General features: G+C 43.1%; 1 protein-coding gene across 1 annotated transcript in view; it reads left to right on the top strand.

Moving 5' to 3' along the window:
* The window catches only part of RGMB (repulsive guidance molecule BMP co-receptor b), a 110,183-nt gene that overhangs the window by 47,981 nt on the left and 36,096 nt on the right, over nucleotides 1-26,106 (top strand). Inside the window, exon 4 of the mRNA XM_089679118.1 lies at nucleotides 15,264-15,772. Within this exon, the coding sequence (XP_089535244.1) occupies nucleotides 15,264-15,772 (509 nt within the window). The remainder of the gene's footprint in view (nucleotides 1-15,263; nucleotides 15,773-26,106) is intronic.

Here is a 26,106-nt window from a genome sequence, read left to right as displayed (position 1 = left end):
GCATTAAAGCCTATTCACATGTAGATCAAATCGTGTTACCGTATCTGTGTGTTCTAGTTTTCATTGATACTGCTTACAACCTCTGCATTCACTGCAGGCGCGGATAATGAGCACAGTCATGAAAGGATGCACCCTTGTTATGAAAATATTCTTATCTTGGCAGCCACCATCAAGACTCATCTTTGAAAACCTACATTTACCATTGCATTCCTATTCCTTGTTGGCATTGCAAAGTGTATATATAGTTTGTGTGTACAAATGCATGGTCTAGATCAGCCTTTCTCAAATTTTTTACCCCAAAGGAAAAAAAAAAAATCAGATTTTGGGGAACCCCTAATTTATTGGTTGTCAAGTGGGAAGATCGGCCCCCTCGCCTTGGCGGCTGGTGGGAAGATCGGCCCCCTCGCCTTGGCGGCTGGTGGGAAGATCGGCCCCCCTCGCCTTGGCGTCCGGTGGGAAGATCGGCCCCCCTCGCCTTGGCGTCCGGTGGGAAGATCGGCCCCCCTCGCCTTGGCGTCCGGTGGGAAGATCGGCCCCCCTCGCCTTGGCGTCCGGTGGGAAGATCGGCCCCCCTCGCCTTGGCGTCCGGTGGGAAGATCGGCCCCCCTCGCCTTGGCGTCCGGTGGGAAGATCGGCCCCCCTCGCCTTGGCGTCCGGTGGGAAGATCGGCCCCCCTCGCCTTGGCGTCCGGTGGGAAGATCGGCCCCCCTCGCCTTGGCGTCCGGTGGGAAGATCGGCCCCCCTCGCCTTGGCGTCCGGTGGGAAGATCGGCCCCCCTCGCCTTGGCGTCCGGTGGGAAGATCGGCCCCCCTCGCCTTGGCGTCCGGTGGGAAGATCGGCCCCCCTCGCCTTGGCGTCCGGTGGGAAGATCGGCCCCCCTCGCCTTGGCGTCCGGTGGGAAGATCGGCCCCCCTCGCCTTGGCGTCCGGTGGGAAGATCGGCCCCCCTCGCCTTGGCGTCCGGTGGGAAGATCGGCCCCCCTCGCCTTGGCGTCCGGTGGGAAGATCGGCCCCCCTCGCCTTGGCGTCCGGTGGGAAGATCGGCCCCCCTCGCCTTGGCGTCCGGTGGGAAGATCGGCCCCCCCTCGCCTTGGCGTCCGGTGGGAAGATCGGCCCCCCCTCGCCTTGGCGTCCGGTGGGAAGATCGGCCCCCCTCGCCTTGGCGTCCGGTGGGAAGATCGGCCCCCCTCGCCTTGGCGTCCGGTGGGAAGATCGGCCCCCCTCGCCTTGGCGGCCGGTGGGCATTGTAAAGTGTATATATAGTTTATTTGTGTGTACAAATCCATGGTCTAGATCAGCCTTTCGCAAACTTTTTACCCCAGAGGAATCCTTAAGAAAAAAAAAAATTCTGATTTTAGGGAATGCTTAACTAATTTTATTCGGTGTCAAGTGTGAACATTGGTCCCCTCACATCGGCGGCCGGCGCGAAGATCGGCCCCCTCGCCTTAGCGGCCGGTGGGAAGATTGGCCCCTCATGGTGGTGGTCAAAATGCCACCTTTACAGACGGCCAAAAAGATCATTGGTGTCGTGCAACTGACCATGCCAAGTTTCATTGACCCCAGAACATTAAATGGGAGTCAGTCAGCCACAGTTAAAGGAACCCCTAGCATCCTCTGGAGGGCCCTGTTTGGGAATCGCTGGTTTAGATGCTGCACAAAGATCTGTAACTGTGTAGTCATTTGCAGAGTCGGGTAATCAGTTAATGGAATTTAAAGCTCGAAGACCAATTTGTTTTTCCTTGGTTTTTAACTGATTGCATTTTATACTGCAGGCATGAAGGAGTTAAGTATCCCCTCTTAGGTATACGTGTGTAATGATCCAGATGTCTTTTTTTTTTTTTTTTTCCCTCAATTCCTTTCCTGGTGTTTGCTAAGAGTCAGGCTGAGATCAGGTTTCCAGCTTCTACAAGGAGAAAGGGGAGCCTTGTGCTGATTCTGCTCTGAATGGGAGTCGGAAAGAATTTAACCCCTGCTAGAGATTTCCTTTGACAGCCAATTTGACATTCCCTTATCAAGTGACAGCTAATTCTTCTCTTACTATTTTTTAATTCCATATGCTGCAGGAAGAGCGGCACAGTCAGGCCCCTGTACGTGGAGTTTTCTCATTCTGTTTATATCTAAAGTTCTGAAGCTAATTATGGTTGTAATTGTAACAACTGATGTGTGCAACGATATGTGGTTTGCAGCAGCCATTCAGCAGAAGCAGATAGGATTACATCTGTGAATCTACAGTACTTCCCCTCTGGTTGGGAACAGTTAAGTTCAGAGGTTTGAATTGCCTGCTAGACTTTCTGAGACGTTCAGGGTCCACATATGTGATTTGACCTTTGCATAACGTCCTAATATTTGTGGCTTGTGACTAATTTGAACAGTTTGTATGGGGTGGATGGCTGAGAGGTGCTTTTGTTCAAGATCATTACCTTGAATAATTCCTGTAGCGATTAGCTGGGAAAAGGTTGGGGCAGGCTAATCTAAATCTGATCAACAAAGCCTGATTATCTATTAAATGTTTACATCTGGATTTCTATCAGCAAGTTATTAAGTAACCACATTTACTGGTCAAGGGCTTTACAGCACAGTAGTTCAAGGTTACTGTCAGCATCTACATTCATATGTTTTTTTTAAGATCATCTTTAATATATTTTTGACTTTTCATGCACAAAAATGCAAAATATTTTTCTTTTTTTTTTTTAAATATATACGTTGAAAAATAAATTATCTTTAGTATAAATCCCAAATTTGTGTACTACAGTCTGACAAACCCTAGTGCACTTGAAAACAAAGCTATATGTGTAAATTTCTAAAACTTCTTTTTTTTTTGGTTACTCGAGGAGTAGAATACTTACAAATGATTGAGTTCCATTGCGTTGATTTCTACTGTGATCATTAAATGATTGTATGTTGCTGCAGTTTCATGGATTTGCACTGTAGTGGAAATCAATCACAGATCATGGTGACAATGCAGGTTCATCTGGCAGCAACAATAGCAGTTCATGGAGGGCGTTGGGATTGACTGATCACAGGCAGTTTCAGATTGTCCAACACTCTCTTCGGAATGTTATATGTAGTTTGGGCTTACATTTTATCTTGAAGCTCATTTTTTTAAACCTTCATTATTTTTGTTGCGAATAATAATACTTGGCTTCATGAGGATTTATATATTTTGCAGTCCTACATGGTGTGTTTAAAATTTCACATGTTCATAGATGTATTTTATGGATTTTCCCAAAATCCAGGTGCACAATAAGTACTGAAAGATTCTTGGTTTAAGTCTTTACGCTAATTTACATTAATTCTAATTCTGAAAAAAAAAATACTTACATGCTTCAAATGAAGTATGTATTACATTTTTTTCCAATTTCATGAAGAAGGCAACCACTTTGTTCTTGGAATTTATGCCAACAGGGGTTGCCATCCTCAAACCTTCACGAATAGGCTGCCTAGCAGATGCCTTAGAGCAGTACAGAGGCTGGAAGCAGACTCCGGGCTTCCTCCATCACAGCACAACTCTGGCCCCTAAGGCAAATTGATTTTATTGATCTTCTAAGACCAGAGCTCCGTTACAGTATAAAGCAAATGAGCAGCTCTGAGCCTCCTCTTCAGTCTTGAAACTACTGCTCATTGCTTCATCCTATGTTGGTGCTGTCACATGTTTTACCAAACCTTGTTAATGACTAAAAATTCATGTAACAGAATAAATCATCAAACATTTCCAAGAGAGCCAGAGTACCAAGAAGTAGGAAATATGTTAATTACTTTTTGAGTCCTAGAAGGACAAAAGTAATGGTGGAACCCTTGCTATACTATACTCCAAAGACATGCTGGTAGGTTAATTGGCTCTTGTCTAAATTGTCCCTAGTATGTGTATGTACGAATGGGAGTTAGGGACCTTAGATTGTACACCCCTTGAGGGTTAGGGACCTTAGATTGTATGGCCCTTGAGGGTTAGGGACTGATGTGAATGTACAATATATATGTAAAGCGCTGCGTAAATTGACGGTGGTATATAAGTACCTGAAATAAAATAAATAAATAAAATACTATAGAGAAGGGAGTTGGGTGATGGTAGCACATCATTACATGCTTTGTTTTAATTGTCTAATTAAGCCTTTCTCCTTTTTACCCCAAGGAACCCTTAAAATCATTTTCAGTTCTAGGGGAACCCCTGACAAAACAAGTCCATCAGGGATCGGTGGGAAGAATACCCCCTTTCAAAGTGGTGATGAGAATGCTGCCCATCCAGACAGCTAAAAAGGTCTCTAGGGTCATGCCACTGGCTTTTTCAGGTAGAAATGGCTGTAGGAATATGCAGGTACCATCAAATGGAAGTCAACCATCCACAGCTTAAGGAACCCCTAGCAACCTTTGGAAGAACCCTAGGGTTCCATGGAATCCTGGTAAAGAATGGTTGGTCTAATGGATCCATAACAAAGTGATGTCCTGGCCTGCACTGGAGCCTCAACATGACCTTGATAAAGGTCCCAAAGATTCAGGCTAGGTTCACATCTCCGCGTTCCTGCGGGCCACGTTCGTTTTGTGTGGGCACGAGAGCCCATTTGTTTGAATGGACTCCCGTGCCCCAGGACATACAGGGAAGAAGTCCTTGCACTTCTTCGGAAAACGCAGCCTTCACGGGAACCTCGGTTTCCAGTACGGTTGCAATTTGCAGTGCGGGCAGCGTGAAATTAGAATCAATGGCACCCGCCCGCGGGTCCGCATTCCTCTGTGTGGGTGGTGCGGCTGCATGGATTTTTGTGTGGATCTGCAGTGGCACCACCCCCACAGATGTGAACCAGGGATAAAACATTGATTGTTTTTAACCAGTAATTAGGCTTCATTCACACTTGTGCAACTGCAAAGTCACATGATTGCCAATGTGACTGTGGAGTGAAACTTTTTATGCAACTTTGCACTCAAGTTGCATCAAAGTAGAGTAGGAACATTTTCAAAGTCGCATAGATCTGAACAGGTGCCAACAAACACAACACAATGGGCTGCGACTTTGTCCAAAGTTGCACAGGTGTGAACCAAGCCTAAAAGTCCAAACAGTTTAGAAAAAAAAAAGTTAAATAAATTTCATGTGGATCAAAATAAAAGGTTTAAAATTTTAGTTTTTGCCCAAAATGCAGCCTCAGCCTGAGTCTAAAGCATGTCGCTTGCCAGGATATTTTAGAGAAGGACCCTTCCTCTCTACAAGCAAGGGTCCTTCTGCAGAAGTCTGATTAGGGGGGGGGGGTGTGACTACTTTCTGATTTCAGAGATACATTTCTGACTCAGCTGGAAGGTGGTCAAGACCACTACTTCCACACAGAGAGCAATTGGTCCCTGTCTATAGCATGCTGGCAAGAGACAGGCTTTCTACTTTGCTATGTTTGGAGCCAAGACTAACATCTATTGATTACAGCCACAATAGGTGACAACTGAACTAAAAGTCAAACTGTTTCCTTATCAAAGAATGATTCTGAACCCAAGTTGAGCCACACTCTGGAGCAAGGCAAACTCTGAATGGTATATTTCTTACCAAGTATGATGTAATTTTCAACACACAGAATTTGTGATATTTTCTAGTATTTAATTTTCATTTTTAGTAAAAGATTTACAGATTTCATTAATGCCTATATGGTTAAGACCCAGCACAGAAGTGATTCAACTAATTATACTATCCCAATACTGATTAGAAAAAATAGAGAAAATAATGTAATTATTGGTCAGCGCATACCCCTCTAAAAGCTCTTTGTGTCGGTAATGAGTGGTATTTATTTCACATTCGTTGTGTTGACACTCAGAAAATGCCTAGCAAACAGAGCATTAACCTTCCTTCATGTGGCCAAAGTGTGAATTATAAAAGCGTTCTCAGTTTATGATGGGTATGCCATTACTGAGTTTATTCTTTTAGAGAGGTGATAAGAATGTAATGTGTTCTATACGCTGAATGAGATTAGGAAAGTGTTGTGTGTTTGGAGCAAGATCCCTAGAGACTGTCAAGTGTTGGAAATGATGTGCCATTTAAGCATGCATACTGGTTTGTGACCAGAAAAACATTTATAAAGCGACACATTCTATTCAATCAAAAAGCAGGCCATCCCTGTGTCAAAAAGCTTTTCCCCTGCCAGCATTCTACAGAAAACGACTTGCTGTTGCATGGAAGCAGTAGTCTCTCTGCAGAGTTCCAATATCCTCCTTCTTGAGTCAGAGCTAGAGCATTTAATAGATTGAATACACTTTGCTGATTACAGAGCTTAAGATCTGACTCAGTAAAGTGTCTTCAGACTGCCGCAGATCTTCAATGTCTTATGAGCAGGTGTGCCAATCTAAAAGACATGACTGCATTTTCCATAATTTCTGAGTTGTGCAGTTATAGGTTATTTAAAGTGTTACTAAACCCTCAACAGTAAAATCAGTCTGTAGATGCAGTAAAGCATGCTTGTTATACTCACTGTGGAACCTAAGGGGTTAATCCTCTGCATTGTGTAAAAAGGCTGTTTGATCCTGTCTTCTCTGATCCTTCCCTTCTTCTACTGTCCCCAATCCATCTGCTGATAGAACAGAGCCTTGTGGAAAGCTACACATGCTCAGTTGCTAGAGAGTTTTTTTTTTTTTTTTTTATCCTGGTAGGGTGCATGTGATCAGCACAGGGCCAATCAGTGCTGTCCAGACAGAGGGTCAGGGGTTCTACAGCCTCATAAAACAATCAGGGGAGAATGAAAGCTCCTCCTTCAAGCTTTACCCAGTGCTCTGCTGGACACTGCTAGAAGTCGACTGCTCTAACTGCTGATGAGAAAAGGTATTTAGCAGTTTATATTTACTAAAATAATTGCATTTCCATGTTCTATGTACTGTGGGAGACCAGATATAGTGAATGCAGGGTCCTGGGTTTAGTAACACTTTAAAGGAAATCTGTGGTCACAGCATACACTTTTGTTTTAGATCATCAACATTGTAATAACCATACAAACAATATTATTCTTAACAATCCAATATAAACGTACTCAAAAAATCTCCTTTTAATGTTTTGAGTTCTGCCTGTTTGCTGACCATCTCTTTCCACAAGCATGAGGGCTGTCCCTTCTGGGAACACAATGATTACTGATAGCAGCTATAGCCACTAGCAATAATAGCATGCTGAAAATCTGACATGCTGGATGTACACAAGTTAATCGATGGATCGACATGGGTACAGTCAGCCTGCCCATAGATGGACTGCCTTTCGGCTGGTCCCTGCTGAACCAGTAAAGATACAAACCATCTATGGCCAGCTTTAGGCTCCATGTACACGAGAAGTTTGGAAAACACTTCTGAACAATGGAAACTGACTGCTGGAAAACCACTGTAGGTTAACCACCTCCCGCCCGCCATATAGTCCAATGACGGGCACAAGGTGGTTCTCTCGTTCTGAGAGGACGTCATATGACGTCCACCCATTCTCACCGCGCATGTGCGGCTCAGGGAGCGATCGGCGGATCACCGATCATGGAAAGAGCCGAAGATGTCGGCTCGGTCATGTGATCAGCTGTATTCAATCACAGTTGATCACATGTAAACACGGAAATGCCGGTTATCAGCATCTCTTTCCTCTCAAGCTGTCACGCTGACAGCTCGAGAGGAGAGCCGGTAATTGGCTTTCCGCGGAGGGGGCATGTACACTGATGATCAGTGTAGCCCCAGCAGTGCCACCTGTCAAAGTCCATCAGTGCCAGCTGTCAGTGTCGATCAGTGCCACGTGCCAGTGCCTATCAATGCCACATATCAGTGCATACCAGTGCACATCAATGCCACATATCAGTGTCCATCTGAGCTGCCTTTCAGTGCCAGTCAGTGCCACCTATCAATGCCAGTCAGTGCCACCTATCAGTGCTGCCAATCGGTGCTGCCTAACAGTGCCATATATCAGTGCCATGTATCAATGCTGCCTTTCAGTGCCCAACAGTGATGCCTGTCAATGCCCATCAGTGCCACCTACCAGTGCCTCCCCATCAGTGCCACCTATCAGTGTCCGTCAGTGCAGCCTATCAGTGCCCATCACTGCAGCCTCATTAGCGCACATCAGTGAAGGAGAAAAATCACTTATTTACAAAATTTTATAACAAAAACTGAGACTAAACTTTTTTTTCAAAATTTTCAGTGGTTTTTGGTTTAAGAAAAAAAAAAAACCCCAGAGGTGATTAAATACCACCAAAAGAAAGCTCTATCTGTCACAAAAAAATTATAAAAATTTCATATGGGTACAGTGTAACATGACCGCGCAATTGTCAGTCAAAGTGTGACAGTGCTGAACGCTGGAAATTGACCTGGGCAGGAACGGGGTATAAGTGCCCTGTAGGCTAGTGGTTAAAAAACAGTCAGTTTAGCCGCATACCACGTTTATGAGTGTTTGTGTTTAAAAGTGTTTTTTTTTCCTTCACGCAAAACCTGGAACTGACTGTGCTGGTGTACTAGGTCCATTTGAATACATGAAAAATACTGTGCATGCATTTCTGATGATGAAAAAAGGCTCTGGACAGCATTTGGATATGGAACAGTTAAAAAAACGCTTCTAAATGCAAACGCTTATAAACCCATTTAGCCACGTTTAAAATCATTTCGCATTTGAAACACTGATAAAATCTACTCCTGAACGCACGTTTGGTGTTTAAAAAAAAAATGACTGTAAACTCCACTGCCTGTAAACGACCGTGTACATGGACACATAGGAAAACGTTGGGGAGCGTTCAGGGGCTGCTGAAAACCCTCCAGAGAAGCTCCTGAATGTGAGTTTATCAGCTGCAGTGTACATGAGCCCTTAGAGTTGAGCGTGGGGGCTAGACCCTCCCTGATAACTGCATTGAGGGCACTAATAAGGGGACACTTTTTTTTTTGTTTAAGTGGAAAGCCATTTATTGATGATAAATTCATTGGATTAAACCAATTATTTTACTTTTTCAGCAGTGTCCTATGAATGCCGATGATGTTCCTTCTTTCCATATAATTGATAGGCTGCATTCTCATGAATTTTGATGTATGTCAAAATGGCTCTCACAACAGTAAGTCATAAATGACAGGTGTACTTTAAATTCTCCTCCAAGATGCAGATAAGTATTCAATCAAATTGCTGTGCTTCGGATACCTAGAGATCTAATGCTAAATATTAAAAAAATAAATTGGAAATGTAAATCAATCAAAGCATTAGCTATTTGTAATCCTATCCAAATGCCAGGCAAAGGCTTCTGATTTCAACAAAGCAATGCATGCATTTCCTGAATGAAGATGAAATGGGGCAGAGGCTGCTTACTCATACATTTCATGGCCTTTCTTGGCTGGCTCCCCAAGCTTGTTTTTTTACTAAGCATCGCTCTGGCATTCTGACAGTAGTGTTTTCTCTTTTCTTTTAGGCACCCTGTCTAACCAAAGTGTGCACTGTCATTATAAATTTATGAATAATGGATATTTCTGGGTGTAGGCTGTACAGGATGTTCAAAGAGATAAAACCTTAAATTGATGAGGCTTCTAAATCAGAAATCTATATGCAGCAAGACCATAATAAATAATAAGCTTGAATCCTGCTGAGGGCTACCTGGATTGGATTAAAGCTGACCTGTCTTCTGCAGCGAGAGTCACTAGACATCACAAATTAAAATTGCTGAGCTCACGTCTGAGAGGACACAAAGCCATGTTAGTCTTTCGAGTCTCTGATGTCACTTTTGACTAGGTAGAAAAAATAACCATGTCAAGGCTGTATTGCAGAATTGCATAGTAATGTCATGAGGACACAGATCCACTTTGAAAATTTCACCTATATCTTAAGAAATGACCTTGCCATGTACTGATCAGCATTAAAAGGGGGTTTGGTGTGTGCTAATAACCTGCATTGTCTGTTGCTTTAAACAAATAAATTGCATTGAGCTGAGGCTTACTTAAGATAAGCAGAGACTTTAGTGCTTGGGAGTACTGCCTGCCTCATTCATTTGTATTGCCGTCCTTTATGATCCTGCTGGAGTGAGTGCTAATTGCAGAATTCATTAAGAGGGTGGAAGACAGTATTTCAGTAGCTTTAGCCCTGGCTCAGATGGGTGCTAACCACTTAAGCCTGGTACACATGACGAGAATATTAGACTAATGATCGTCCATGTTTTTTTTTTTTTTGCTTGCTAATTTCATCTTGAAAATGAATAGGTTACTAGAATGAATCCATCCTACCCCTAAACCGCCCCTCTCCCCCAAGAAAAAAGCTGCTGACTTTTAATATTCGGGCACTTGCCTATCCAGGCATCCAGTGGTGTCCTCACCCGAGACGATTCTTCAAACGGCTGTCGGGTGCTGGTGCCACCATCTTGACTAAGGGCAACCGGCAGTGAAGCCTTGCAGCTTCACAGCCGGTTTCCTACTGTGTATGCGCAAAGCTCCTGCAGTCTTCTGGGACCTGTGAAATGTACCAGAAGGCTGCAGGGAGGGGAAATTCTGGGTCAGTTTGCCACGGCAAATTGAGCTGGAAGTGGGAGTGGGTATCTGTCAAAAACAATTACCCGCTCCCCCTCCCTCCCAAAAGGTGCCAAATGTGGCAGCAGAGGAGGAGGAGGGGGGGGGGGCAGACAAGCAGAGCATCCCCTTGTGTTTGGAACTCCACTTTAGTAAAATTCTCGTAAGACACAATACAACATCCCAATGTGATGTGTTGTAATGTATTCTTTTGTTTCCGAGAGATAGAGAGACCGTCCGTTCGAAAAATTTTGCATGAACTGTCATTATCAGCTCGAAAGCTGTGTACTGATGGTTAGATCATGGCTGCTCAACCTGTAGCCCTCCAACTGTTGCAGAACTACAAGTCTCATGCAGCATTGCAAGGCTGACCGTTACAAGCATGATTCCTAAAGGCAGAGGCATGACAGGACTTGTAGTTCCACAGCAGCTGGAGGGCCACAGGTTGAGCACTCGTGGATTAGATTATCAGACAATCGCTCCAAAAGCGGTATTTTTCATCTATATAGAAAAGGTGCAGCGCTAAAATCAAAATAAAAGGTTAAATGTATCAAGTGGAACAGTAAAGTGCATCACATAAGTGTATAAAACTTGCGAATTAAATGAACAGCAAATCAGCAAGCAATAAAGCAATAATGTCCATGAGCAAATGTGATAATAGGTGCACTGCAAGTGCGTCTACAATAATCAAATAATATTACTGATGTTCGTGGTTGCACATTGATAATTATTGTAACATAATTATAAGTCCATAAAAGAAACTCAATTCAATCAGTGTCCATAGGATCATAAAGTGCAGGACGTGAATGTGAAATTAATCATACAGGGGAATCCACCACCTCGTTCAGATGTACACTCACCAGAAGGTTAATAATAACAGGCATATAGGTATATCACATCTGGAGGCATAGAGGCAGTCAGAGGGTTAAACAAACTGCTCCGTCATAGGCATAGGTGGAAGAGAAACCCTTGTCCTAGGGAAGATAGTTCACCACAAGAGCCAGAAAATCGTTTTGTGCGCATGCACTTCCTCAGGTACGCCCATGGCCCACACGTCGAGTGGAGCCACATTGCTGACGTCACGCCACCACTGCCGAAGGACGGAGAGGCAGCCATTTTGGTACCTGATTTTATCTTTATCACTTTACGTGGATATGTTACTCTGCTTTACAATACTTAATAAATACTGCACTATGTACAATTTTCTGGCTCTTGTGGAACAGTTATAAATGTTAGTTTCCAGTTATATTCTGTGTATCTAAGAAAGAATCCAGGCCTTTTTTAAAGCAATCCACTGAGCTGGCCAGAACCAACTCTTGAGGGAGTCTATTCCACATTTTCACAGCTCTCGCTGTGAATAAACCTTTCCGTGTTTGGAGATTAAATTTCTTTTCCTCCAGACATAAAGAGTGCCCCCTTATCCTCTGAGATGACCTCAGGGTGAATAACTATACACCGCGCTCACTATATGAACCACTGATGTATTTATACATGTTGATCATATCCCCCCTTAATCTCTTCTCAAGAGAGAATAAATTCAGTTCCTCTAATCTCTCCTCATAGCTGATCTCCTCCATGCCTCTTATCAGTTTGGTTGCCCTTCTCTGTACTTTCTCCAGTTCCCTAATGTTCTTTTTGTGAATTGGTGCCCAAAACTGAACTGCATATTCCGGATGAGGTCTTACTAATGATTTGTACAGGGGTAATATGATATCTCTCTCTGGAGTCTATACCTCTTTTAATACAAGAGAGGATTTTCCTCGCAGCTTGGCATTGCATGCCATTATTAAGCTTGTGATCTACCAGAACCCCCAGATCCTTCTCCACCACTGAAGGTGCCCTTAGAAACCTGTTGCTCAGTAACATGGGCTGGACTTGAATTGAGTCAGTTTATATATCCACACATCTCTGTTAGGACAGTGTGACCCAGTGGTAGCGTCAACTGGTCCTTGGCATTGACCTCTTTTCACTCAACTCATTTACTCCATTCAAAACTTTCATTATTTTAATGCATAGTTTAAGATGATTTATGCCCGATGGCGGCAGTGGCTTAGAAATGACAGCGCACACTTTGATTATTTGCAGTTCAGGGCCTGTCACGACCAGAATGTACAGATCTCCCAAAGGTGCAGTTTTCTAGACGTTCTAGTCCTCGTCTCAGTCGGTGGAGGTCAGTTGTGTGGCTCTTTGATTTGTTTAGATTTTCTGACCTTTGAAGAAATGACAGTTGTGGAAATGTATCTTGTCTGATTGCAGCATGCATTGTTTTTGTTCCAAGTCATCTTGGGAAAGGCAGAGCGAGCTTGAAATTTGATTTGCTCCAGGCCTCGTTGAACTAAGTTCCTCTCTCTCTGCTGGAAGAGCTTAGCTACAATTCTGTTTTGCATAGCTTGAAATGTGAGCTGTATTTTTTTTCTCTTTACTGTATGTACACGGATTGGAATATTAGCTTACCACCTGTGTTTTCCTGGCAGTCTTTCCCAGGCTGTAAAGAAACATCAGGGTGGTCAAACCTAATGGCCACAAAAATCCAGTGTAAAGCTCGAATATTTTTTTTTTTTTTCCAAATTGTTTGCTCTGTGTGCTGTTGATTGTAGAGCTCCAGGCAAAAGTAAAAAATATTTAGTCAGTATGTATATTCAGTGAATCACGTATATTATTGTAAATCTGTGCCAAGTGTAATTACCTGTAATCCTTCTTTATATTAGATTCCCATCACCTTCAACCACCAGTTAAAATTTGAAATGTGGCAGAATGTGGGTGTGCCTGTGCCAGCTATTCAGATGGGGGAAATTTTATATTTGTAGGCTCTCCTGGATTGGATAGGATGTACAGTAAAGTCTGACAGGGTTCCGAGGTGTCAGTACGCAGAGTTAAAATTCCTCCGGAGACATAATTGTGAGATGAAAAATGAGTCACACAGCATTATTGGGTAAAAGATTGTAAAGTGTTGAAGCGATCTTAATAGGCCGCTGACATTGTGTGCCGACACAGCAGGGTTTCCCCAATGTAGAATGCTTGTTGCACCTAGCAAGTCTCGCTGTGTAATTGTGAGATCTGCAACCCATTTCACAAAGTTTACATTTTCTAGGTAGGCAGAGGATGGCAAATGTGCTGGAAAAGGAAGGTTTTATTTCTACTGAAACATTCTTAGATTGTAAGCTTCCAGGATCAGGCCCTCCTAACCCTCTTGTATTGAACTGTATTGTTGCTGTATTGTCTCACGTTATATTGTAAAGCACTGAGCAAACTGTTGGTGCTATATAAATCCTTTATTATGATAATAATCATAATTCAGAAATTATTGTAGTAATCTTCTGCAGTAAATGGGATCATTGGCAAAGTATTTAAAGCTCAACTGAATTTCCATTTGCTTAAAATCAGCTAAGTCTCATGCACACGAGTGCTTTGGCTCATACAGCATAAAAAACAGGAGTATTTCAGTGCCCAGGAGGCACAGGTAGGTACATACTGCCCACTGCTAGCAGCCTGTCAAAAACAGCTGAGCAGTATTTGCGTACAGCAGGGGTGGGCAACTGCAGACCTTCATTTGTGGAACTACAAGTCCCATCATGTCTCTTCCTTTAGGAGTCATGCTTGTAACTTAGTCTTGCAGTGCCTCATGGGACATGTAGTTGCACAACAGCTGGAGGCGTGCAGTTGTCTACCCCTGTTGTACAGGGACCTGTGCCCCGAACCCTAACCTTCCCTGTATGCATATGGCCTTGAAACCAAGAGCACCTCTCAGACATGTCGACAGCCGCCATGAATTTCAGCCTGTCATTGATTTTGAAAGGCTGCTGGCAGTGGGCTTTACGCACCATCTGTTTCTCCAAGGTTCCGAAACATACCCGTTTTTTACACCTTAGGGACCAAGTGAAAAATACCCTAGTTCACCTAAATACCATCCAGGTGCATCACATTGAATGGTGTGCAGAGATTTACAGTTGGCTTCCTTTAGAAAGAAGCAACAGCCTGAGTAGAAAAGCCTGTCCCCGGCCAGCTGTTACAAAAGAGGACTGTGTAAAAGCAGTGGCCTCTGTGCAGAGGTCTGATGGATCACTGACTGAGTCAGAACTAGTTAATCAACAGGCAGCATGAGTTTTGCTGATTGGAGAGCTATAGCTCTGACTCAACAGAGGGTGTCTTGGACCTCTACAAGGATAACACTGCTTAGTAAAGGTCCTTCTCTGCAGCATGCTTACAGGTGACAGGCTACTCTGTTCAGGCTGTGGCTGAACACCTGGAATATATTTTAGCTGATATAAACCATACGATCATTTGGGCTTTAACTTTGCAGTGTAGTATAACTTTATATATTTAAGTGGGTGAGCCTAACAAAATAGCTAGCCTTCACAAATATTTTACATTTTGATCAGCTTCTCAAATGCTTCCAGAGTTATCTGTGAATGTTCTAAACACCTTCTTCCCGGTGTTGCACATATGTGGTAGAACGGAGGTGAGCCGTAATTCAGAGTTGTCACATTTATGTGGTGCTATGTTGTTTTGTGGGTGTGCTCATTCTGTGACCCCAGTGATGAACTGTCACACACCCCTCACTGTCAAGTGCCGATAAATGGGAGCCAGTAGAAGGGGCTCCTGATTGCATCATCACAGTGAGTGCGTAAGAGTGATCCCAGCCTACCATCGTCATGGGCTATTTAAAGGGTCCACAGTAAGGTTTTAAAGATCCATTTATGTTAACAAGTAGATATTTTACATCTATCTACTCTTTCATTTTACAAACACATATGTTATATAGATTTTGGATGATATAAGTGTTTTTAACCATCTTTTTTTTTTTTTTTGCAGGCTACAGTCATCAGCAGACGCAGTGTCGTATTCAGAAGTGTACAACCGACTTTGTGTCATTAACGTCACACCTAAACACAGGGAGTGATGGCTTTGACTCTGAATTCTGTAAGGCCTTGCGAGCCTATGCTGGCTGTACGCATAGAACTTCAAAAGCATGCCGTGGAAACTTAGTTTACCATTCTGCCGTGTTGGGTATAAGTGATCTGATGAGTCAGAGGAATTGCTCCAAGGATGGCCCCACTTCTTCAACCAATCCAGACTTTTCCAATGACCTTTGTAACTTTCATAGTAGGGTGGCAGCACGAGAACTAAGGGCAGGAGAGCAGACGCAGCCCAATTACCTCTTTTGTGGCTTGTTTGGTGACCCTCATTTAAGAACTTTTAAAGACCATTTTCAGACTTGTAAAGTGGAGGGAGCATGGCCACTGATAGACAACAATTATTTGTCTGTTCAAGTGACAAATGTACCCGTGGTCCCTGGATCCAGTGCTACTGCTACAAACAAGGTACCTATTACTGTCACACTGCTTTCATTAAATAGGAGGTACTTTCTATAACATATTTAAATGTAACCAAGCAAGCAGGAAACTTTCTGTTTTTATTATTATAATATATATTAATGTATGTTTCATTAAGTTTGTAGTTTCATTAAGACGCTGTTATCTACTGGAATACAAAAATTATAGCCATTTTAGAGAATTCAGTACAAATTGCATATTTCTGTACCTGTCATCTATACCAAAGGTTAGACATCCACAACCTGCTCGGTGACATCCTTAGAACCTATGGACTTGTTGACCCCAATCACTGATTCTGGGCTGCAATGTCTCCTTTTCAGCACTAGACATTTCTGACTATCATAGTACTGATGGCCTTTTCAAGCTAGTAGTTGCTCCTAACAGTAGGATCATGTATGCCATCTAAATTGAAGTCTTCATGTTTTGAAGGGGAATATTTGTGTATGTGGTAGGAGATTTAGCAGTGTCTTTTTCCTCAACTTAAGGAGGCCCTGTCACCCTTGCCCATAACACTGTCCATGTAACCTCCACCCCAGACCAACCTATAGTTTCCTCTCTGGTGCTATTTTGTCATTCCTTCCTCCATTGCAGCCACCAAAATACCCTGTCTGCTAGTATCAAATCCTGAGTGGTGATGTGACACTCTCAGCCATGCTTGGGCCTAGTGATTGAATGTTATGTGTGAGCACTGAGTCATTTAAGGAAGTCACCTGCTATGGGTATTTGGCAGTGGTGGACACAGTAGAACTCGGCTCCTCCACTGTCTCTCCCACAACCTCCTCCTCCTCACACACCGAGAGAGAAGCACCACAAGAAAATGACGTCATTACCGCTGCACTCTCACCTCTGCCTGGCAGCCGTCCCCTGTGCGAGCTCCCGGCAAAAACTGACAGAGGCCCAGGTTCCAGGACACAATTTTTAGTTGCTGTTGTCACCTGGCGCCTGGGATTTGTTGAGCCCTGTTATACTATATATGCATTTGTCCTTTAAATGTGCCAAAAATGGCTTGAATTATGGATGATTGTATGACAAACTTTTAATGAAAAGTCAAAGGAGCTAGGTGGAAATTTCTCAACCGACCATTGGCCTATCAGATATTCAGGTAATCAGACAGCAGCCTGCCTGTATACAGTGAACAGCAGGGCCATCCACTCTGTTTAGTAAGAGAAGCCTTTGAACGTATGGTGGCTAGCAGAAGGGTGGCTTCACACTGCCCAGCTGCTATTGGGCTAAAGTGCAGCTAACCCATGGCTTTCTTGCAGGTTAGCAAGGCTTTAACATAGACTTTAATTATGTCCAGCAGTTTTGTTGCGCTTTCAGAAAGCACACCTAGAATTGCGGTACATAATAGTCTATGGCAAAGCACAGCTAACCTTCATGAAAACCATGGGCTAGCTGCACTTTAGCCAGCAGTGTGAAGTCGCTCTGAGTCTCATTGCTTGATGTATGTTTATTTTATTTATTACAGATACTTATATAGCGCCGTAAATTTACGCAGTGCTTTACATGTGTGTGTGTGTGTATGTATGTATATGTATGTGTATATATATATATATATATATATATATATATATATATATGTATATGTATATTTTATTATTATATTTGTTTTTGTTTTTTTGTATATTCACATTAGTCCCTATCCTCAAGGAGCTTACAATCTAAGGTCCCTAACTTACATTCATACATACTAGTACCAAATTAAACAGGAGCCAATTAACCTGCCAGCATGTCTTTGGAGTGTGGGAGGAAACCGGAGTACCCAGAGGAAACCCACGCAGGTACAGGGAGAACATGCAAACTCCAGGCAGGTGGTGCCGTGGTTTGGATTGGAACCAATGACCCTAGTACTGCCAGATGGAAGTGCTAACCATTTAGCCACTGTGCTGCCCTTTATATGTTGCAGCAAATCACTGCACTTTGCACTACATTACTGAATTATAACCATGGGATTCTTGGAAAAGCTAAACAGCAAATACCATAGTATTGCAACATATTTTGAATAGAGTTCACATCTGTAAACCTATAGGTAAAATGATGTGGGCTATTTGTATAGTTAAATGTATTGATGACGATAAGTCTTCATCTTCAAATGTTATGCCAGCAACAGGAAAATCAACTTTTCCACACAATACCATGTTTTCAGTCTTTTGTTTCTGAAATGTATTATGGCAGGTTTGGTTAAGATGGCAGATATTTGGTCCAGTATCTGCTGGTTTTTAAAGGCACACTCCAACCAAAATCCTTTCTTTTTTTAGTTGGGGAATCTGTCACGTTTTAAATGCTGTCTTTGTTACAGATTTCTTCTTTGTGTTTTGGCCCAGTGCGGGTGAAAACTGTAACAAATATACAGCTTTTTAGTAGAATGTGGAAAGTACTAGAACATCTATGGGGTTTTTTATCATTTGTCCCAGTGACCTCATTCTACTCATTTACTGTCCTGCTTTTGCAATGATAAAAATGACAGGACATCTGCTCAGTGGTGTAAAAAACAGCAATAAAAACCTGACAAAGGTCCTTTCCTACTACATTCAGGACTGGAAAAATGTTTTGGCTGGAGTTGTTTTAAATGCATGCCAAATCTCTTTTTTTCATCTTCTAACACGTGCAGCATTCTGTGGGTGTATTAGTCTACCAGTATAACTGCAGATGTTAGTCACTTTGTCACCTCTTAAAACTATGTTGAAGTAGACCTGTATTGATGGAGATAGTTCACCATTGCTGTTGTCCTTGCAAAAATGCTAGTTTCCTGGCTGTCTCTGGCTTTAGTGCTTTGACCCGGATTATCAATGTAGGTTGGAAAGTCAGAATGAAGTCAAAACCTATGATCTGGCTCAATAGTACTGAAGCAGTTTGATCAGCAATGACAGCCAGACAATTGGCATTTAGAGCCTAGTCACACCTCTGGATTTTTCCTCTTGATGCTTTTCCCTTTTGAAATCAATGGAAACGCATGTCAACACATGTCATGATGTGTTGCTGTGCGTCTTGGTGCATACGTTGACTTGCACTTTTGCTGCATTTCCCTTGATGTCAGTGGAAATACATCAACAAAAAGCCATAGGCGTGAATCCAGCCTTACAGGAAGTGCCAATTGCATGGCTGTCTCTGGCTTCAATGCTTTTTGTTGCCCTAATCTGGAATAATTTATTAAAATCAGGAAAGTTAAAGTGAAGTTTGCTAATCTGTGTACAGAGCCTCAGTAAAAATACTGGAGGCATTGCATCAGCTTGCCAGCAGTGGTAGCATCCATACTTCTTGAAGCCGGCCATACATGGATCAAAATTCTGCTGGTTCAGCAGGGACATGACAAGATTTCTTCCATCTATGGGCAGGCTGGTTGTACCCAAGTCGATCCATTGATCAACTTTTGGTACAACCAGCTTGTATTTTTTACATATGATTACTGCCAGTGGCTTTAGCCGCCGGCAGTAATCATTGTTTTCTGCCGGCCATGAAGGCTCCCTTTTGCTGCCCTCTGTGTGGTAGAAGGAAAGAAAATCAAATCATCCATGAGCTGCCTGAGAGTTTTTAGCATTCCAGGACATTTACTAGAGCAATATGATTCTGTTGCTAACCTGAACATGCTAGATACTTGACTTTTTGACTTCCATAACTTTGTATACTACATCTAGAACAACCGTGCAGCAAGCATTCCAGACCAGTGACTCAAAATATCAAAGGTAGAAGCATTTGCATGACAGCCAGAAAACTTTGCTTTTTAAAACGAAATTTAACTCTGCTATATCATTTTTAATTTTTAAATTCTTTTAGCGCTGAAGGTTCTTTTTATTTGGGAAGTTCTCCCCTGTAGAAGCTGTGCTGGAGGCAGAGTTGAAGGAAAGAAGTCATTAATACATAACCTGTACTGTTAGTATGTATAAATGTAATGGGTTACCAGGCTTTGAAAGAGCTCTGTCACATTAAAAGAAAAAAGAATTCCAATTGAATAGTGATCCGATCATTGGCAGGGTTTAGAATGGTGTGCTATTTATTTTTGAATTAGCTCTGCATTGGCTTGTCAGCTACACTGAGGACTGATGGCTTGTTATTTCACACACCTTTCTTTGTAATTTCTTTTGTGTTCTTCTCCTAATGTTCTAAGGCACTGTGAAGTTTAGCAAATATGTTCAATAAGGGATAGCTCAGTGGGTGATAACACACAGCAACCAAAACAAGAATTAGTTGTTCACTGTTCTGGCCTTAATAAAATAAATGTAGTTAATGGAATTCTGAGACCGCCAAGAAAATACAGCAGCGTTTGTATTTCTCCAGTGCAGATGTTCTTACAGCAGTATTAACCCAAAAGCAAACATTTATTATATTGCAGTTTACCAATCCTTAGATGTGATGGCTGCATTCGTTTTTTCTTTTTTAGGCTTTTTTGTTTTCATCTGATGATCTGGCTAGCAAGTCTGTTGGTTTTTTTTCTTTTAAAGCAGAAGCTCCAGCTCCCCAGCAGAATGTATCAGTTTACATAGATGAGACAAACCGTTTAACTCGATGCCGACCGCAGATAGCCGAATGACGGCTGCACTGCGGCCGGCCAGTTCTGAGTGGACGTCATATGACGTCCCCCCAGAACGCGCTCTCGCACCCGGCGATCTCCGTGATCGCTGTGTCCTACGGACACAGCTGATCACGTGATGTGGTAAAAGGCCAATCACAGCGGCCTTTTACCACCTGATCAGCGGTGTCCAAGGACACGCTGATCAGAGGGAAATGCAAGTGCCGGTTCTCGGCTGCACTTTCCTCACGCTGTCAGATCGTGAGGAAAGTACTGCCGAGAACCGGCAGTTGTCAGAGCGGGGATCGGCACCGATCATCAGGGCACTGATGATCAGTGCCCTGATGATCGGTGCCCAGCAGTGCCACCCGCAAGTTCCGCCCACCTGTGCCCAGCAGTGCGCCCACAAGCTCCGCCCAGCAGTGCACCCACCTGTGCCCAGCAGTGCACCCACCTGTGCCACTCTGCAATGTCACCCACCTGTGCCACTCTGCAATGTCACCCACCTGTGCCGCCCAGCAGTGCCACCCACCTGTGCCCAGCCACCAGTGCAGCCCAGCAGTGCTGCCAGTCAGTGCCACCAGTCAGTGCCCAGCGGTTGTGCCAGTCAGTGCCCAGCAGTGATGCCAGTCAGTGCCGTCTATCAGTACCCATCATCAGTGCTGCATATTAGTGCCGCCTATCCATGCCACCTCATTAGTGCTGCCTATCAGTGTCCAGTGCTGCCTCATCAACGCACATCAGTGAAGGAGAAAAATTACCTGTTTGAAAAATTTTATAATAGAAACAAAGAAACTTTTTTTTTTTTTTAAATTTTTGGCAATTTTTTATTTATAGCGCAAAAAGTAAAGCGCCCAGTGGCGATTAAATACCACCAAAAGAAATCTCTATTTGTAAGAAAAAAATGATCAAAATTTCATATGGGTACAATGTTGCATGACCGCGCAATTGTCAATCAAAGTGCGGCAGCGCTGAAAGCTGAAAATTGGCCTGGTAAATAAGGGGGTATAAGTGCCTGGTAGGCAAGTGGTTAAACATGGCAGAGGTGCCTAAAATGTCTATTCATGTAAATATTTATCCCAAAAGGGTGAAAAAATGTTTACAGTAACTGATTGTAAAGTGTGAGCTGGAGTTTGGCTCCAATTAGTTAGTGTATTTAAATCTAATACATTTAATACTACCCTCCCCCCAGACTGACAATGCTGCTGCGCATCCTGTGCTCATTCCTCTAGAGTGGTGTCTCACTAATACAGGAGGTGTGTTACTGGCCAGATCACCAGGTAAAAACAGTGGGGAAAAAGGCAAAAAAGAAAACTAATGCAACCACCATATCTAATGATTGGTAAGCTGTAATATATTAACTTTTTTGGATTTGGGTTTTATACGGTTTTAAAACATTTGCACATACTTTTGTGTTCAAAAGCACCAGGACACGCTAATATGCAGTTTCCAACACTTCCCTAGCAGCTGGCCTGTCCCTACCCCTCGTATTAGCCAGAAAGGGCCACCCATGAGAATGCTGGGCCAAAGGGGACAGTTCGGCTTTCAGCACTGCTAGGAAGTGTCCATTTGTCCCAACATAGGAATTGGGGCTGCTAGGACCATTGAGAAGACTTCAAGGGCTCACTCACAGTTATAGGTTGCAGCAATGCATGCTATAATACATGCATTAATGAGAGTCCCCACAGCACATGCCTTTACACCTGCTCTATTTGTGTTGCATGGTAGTGCCATTCATTGTGAATGCCACCCCAGCACACAGTATAATATAGTGTAGTGACGTTGCAGTGCATTGTGTTTTGAATAAAGGGTAATGCAAGTTTTTTTTACATCCATTTTGGTGCATTGGCAGGCTGTTTAAAGTGAAAGGGCTGTCATAACCCAGTGCACATTATTGTATGCCATAACACACTGCAGCAGTTCACTTTAGTGCGAATGAGCCCTAAACATTATAGAATGAGTACAGTTTAATCCTACGGTCAGTCTAGCAACTGCCATTACTAGTAGATCTTATAGATGTGACAGTTGTGCTTGAAAGCTCCACCTACTCCCCATTCTACTCCAGTGTAGAAAAAGTACTTGCCTTCAGCCCCATTCTGATGTTCACTGTGAGCCAGCCCCAAGCCACACAGCCTTGTAAATAGTCCCAGCCAGGCCCTGCATTCACTGTGCATCCATGCAACTCGTACCGCTCATTCTTATGGATAGGGCTATATACCTGGAGGACACGGCCATGCATAGCCATAGGAAAGAATGGGCTTAGCAGCACAACTGTGCAGCGGATGTATGGCCTGGCCAGGACTTTTTACAGGCAAAGGCAGTGTAGCTTAAAGTAAAATTATCCTACCCTGATTCACACATGTACGAATTCAGATGCGTTTTTAAAATGCATTAATTCACATGATATGTAAAATAACATTGGGTTCTATTGTGGCCATTCACATACACTCACCGGCCACTTTATTAGGTACACCTGTTCAATTATTATTTTTATTATTATTATACATTTATATAGTGCCAACCGTTTACACAGCGCTTTACAACATAAGGGCAGACAGTACAATTCCAATACAATTTAATACATGAGGATTCAAAGGGCCCTGCTTGTTAAAGCTTACAAGCGAAGAGATTGGCCAATCACATGGCAGCAACTCAATGCATTTAGGCATCTAGATGTGGTGAATACGACTTGCTGAAGTTCAAACTGAGCATCAGTGGTGAAGAAAGGGGATGGTTGTTGGTGCCAGACAGGCTGGTCTGAGTATTTAAAAAAACTGCTGATCTACTGGGATTTTCACACCCTACCATCTCTAAGGTTTACAGAGAATGGTCCGAAAAAGAGAAAATATCCAGTGCGTAGCAGTTGTGTGGACGAAAATGCCTTTTTGATGCCAGAGGAGAATGGGCAGACTGGTTGCTACGATATTCAGATGGTAGGGTCAGAATTTGCTGTAAACAACATGAAAGCATGGATCCATTTAGCTTTGTATCAACGGTTCAGGCTGGTGGTGGTGGTGTAATGGTGTGGGGGATATTTTCTTGGCACTAGCAAGGTGTACCCAATAAAGTGGTCGGTGAATGTATATGCAGTGCACCTGTACGTGCAATGTGGGTTAGGTGCAAATTACAGGCTCATTGACATAAATGGGAATGCTTCTAAAATCACCCATCAATCATCACGATTTGATCCTTGCCAATTTGCATCTGAATCGCACCTGAACCACTGAACAACTAATTTTGGAAATTTGCACTGAAAAATGGACCTGAAAATCATACTACATGTGTGAACCCAGGCTCAACAGGCAACTTATTTTTTCTATTTGAGTTCTGAATAGTGGGATTATTACTTTTGCCAGTTTATTGGCATATGTGATTCCATGGGGGGGGGGGGGGTTGACAGTGTCACTGATACTAGGCACTTACAGTGATAAAAAGCTCAAGATGCTGGCCTTTCCTTTATTAAAATGTTCTTGGTGCGGTCTGTCTCATTGGAGAGGTTTCCCATCATTTCTCAACTGCTCTAGAAACGAGTTCTTGGTGTGAGAATGTTACAGCAGTCCTAGAGGAGAGATGGGAAGAGAGTTGTGTAGAATTTGACAACCCCAGAAATTATGACAAGGTCTTCTCTATTTGGTGCTACATGCCATCAACTTGTCTAAGGACTCATTCATGCTGGCGAATAGCTGATTCCTGTGGTGGGAATCACAGGTGATTGCGAACTAATATAGCCGGGAAGCCTGTACAAAGCAATGACGAGCGGTGGACAACCAAAGCCCTTGTCAGTCTCATTGCTTTGTACAGGCTTCCTAGCCCACATGTGTTTTTGTGAACACCCCATCAGAGATTATATATTTAGGCCCCTTTCACAGGACAATTCCAATCAGGTCTTCCTATCAGTTCTCAGATTGGATGGTCCATTTACACCCACCTACCTCTGATCCTGATCCTGTCCATTTCACTATAGACAAATGGAAGGTAATATGTTCTTCTCTTTGTAGGCAGATCAGATCGGAGGTAGTTGGGTGTAAACGGACAGCTGGTCCATGTATACCTGGCCTCCCACAGAGCAGAGCTGGCTTGGTCTGTGTCCGCTCTACATAAACTGAACACATTATCCACCCGCTCTGCTCTGATCAGCAGGAGATAAGTGGACAGATTCCCTGCTGATCTAAACGGAGTCTGCCCCATGTAAAAGGGGCCTTATGAACTTTATTATACCACCAATAAAATCATTAAAACTGCATATACATTTACATATTGCACCTTTCCATTTTATATTGACTATGCCACAGTTATAAGAGGCTACAGCCTAGTCAAGGATTAGATCTTTATAGTCAATATAAAGAGGAAATAGATTTTTGATTGGGTTCACATTGCACTCTAAACAAAATATGGAATATGAATGTACTCATTCAGGTTTACTGTGATTTTATTGGTTGCATAATATATTGTGTGTGTGTATGTATATATGTGTGTGTGTGTGTGTGTGTGTGTGTGTGTATATATACAGTCATGGCCGAAATTGTTGGCACCCTTGATATTTCTCCAGGAAATCATGTATTTCTCACGAAACGTATTGCATTAACACATGTTTTGCTATACACATGTTTATTCCCTTTGTGTGTATTGGGACAAAACAAAAAAAGGGAGGAAAGAAAGCAAATTCGACATAATGTCACACAAACCTCCAAAAATGGGCTGGACAAAAGTATTGGCACCCTTTCACAACTGCGGATAAATAAGAATGTTACAAGCATGTGATGCTCCTGTAAACTCACCTGGGGCAAGTAACAGGTGTGGGCAATATAGAAATCACACCTGAAAGCAGATAAAAAGGAGAGACGTTCACTTAACCTTTGCATTGTGTGTCTGTCTGTGCCACACTAAGCATGGACAACAGAAAGAGGAGACGAGAACTGTCTGAGGACCTGAGAACCAAAATTGTGGCAAAATATCAACAATCTCAAGGTTACAAGTCCATCTCCAGAGAACTAGATTTGCCTTTGTCCACAGTGCGCAACATTATCAAGAAGTTTGCAACCCATGGCACTGTAGCTAATCTCCCTGGTCGTGGACGGATGAGGAAAATTGATGAAAGATTGCAACGCAGAATAGTCCGGATGGTGGATAAGCAGCCCCAAACATGTTCCAAAGACATTCAAGCTGTCCTGCAGGCTCAGGGAGCATCAGTGTCAGCGCGAACTATCCGTCGACATTTAAATGAAATGAAACGCTATGGCAGGAGACCCAGGAGGACCCCACTGCTGACACAGAGACATAAAAAAGCAAGACTACAGTTTGCCAAAATGTACTTGAGTAAGCCAAAAGCCTTCTGGGAAAACGTCTTGTGGACAGATGAGACCAAGATAGAGCTTTTCGGTAAAGCACATCATTCTACTGTTTACCGAAAACGGAATGAGGCCTACAAAGAACAAAACACAGTACCTACGGTAAAATATGGTGGAGGTTCAATGATGTTTTGGGGTTGTTTTGCTGCCTCTGGCACTGGGTGCCTTGACTGTGTGCAAGGCATCATGAAATCTGAGGATTACCAAAGGATTTTGGGTCGCACTGTAGGGCCCAGTGTCAGAAAGCTGGGTTTGCGTCCAAGATCCTGGGTCTTCCAGCAGGACAATGACCCCAAACATACGTCAAAAAGCACTCAGAAATGGATGGCAAAGAAGCGCTGGAGAGTTCTGAAGTGGCCAGCAATGAGCCCAGATCTAAATCCCATTGAACACCTGTGGAGAGATCTTAAAATTGCTGTTGGGAAAAGGTGTCCTTCCAATAAGAGAGACCTGGAGCTGTTTGCAAA

This window comes from Staurois parvus, unplaced genomic scaffold (assembly GCF_062004578.1).
Source record: "Staurois parvus isolate SC_StPar_1 unplaced genomic scaffold, SC_StPar_1.0 ptg000218l, whole genome shotgun sequence".
Classification (NCBI taxonomy): domain Eukaryota; kingdom Metazoa; phylum Chordata; class Amphibia; order Anura; family Ranidae; genus Staurois; species Staurois parvus.
The sequence above is the reverse complement of the archived record's forward strand: the minus strand, read 5'-3'. Positions and strand labels throughout refer to the sequence as shown.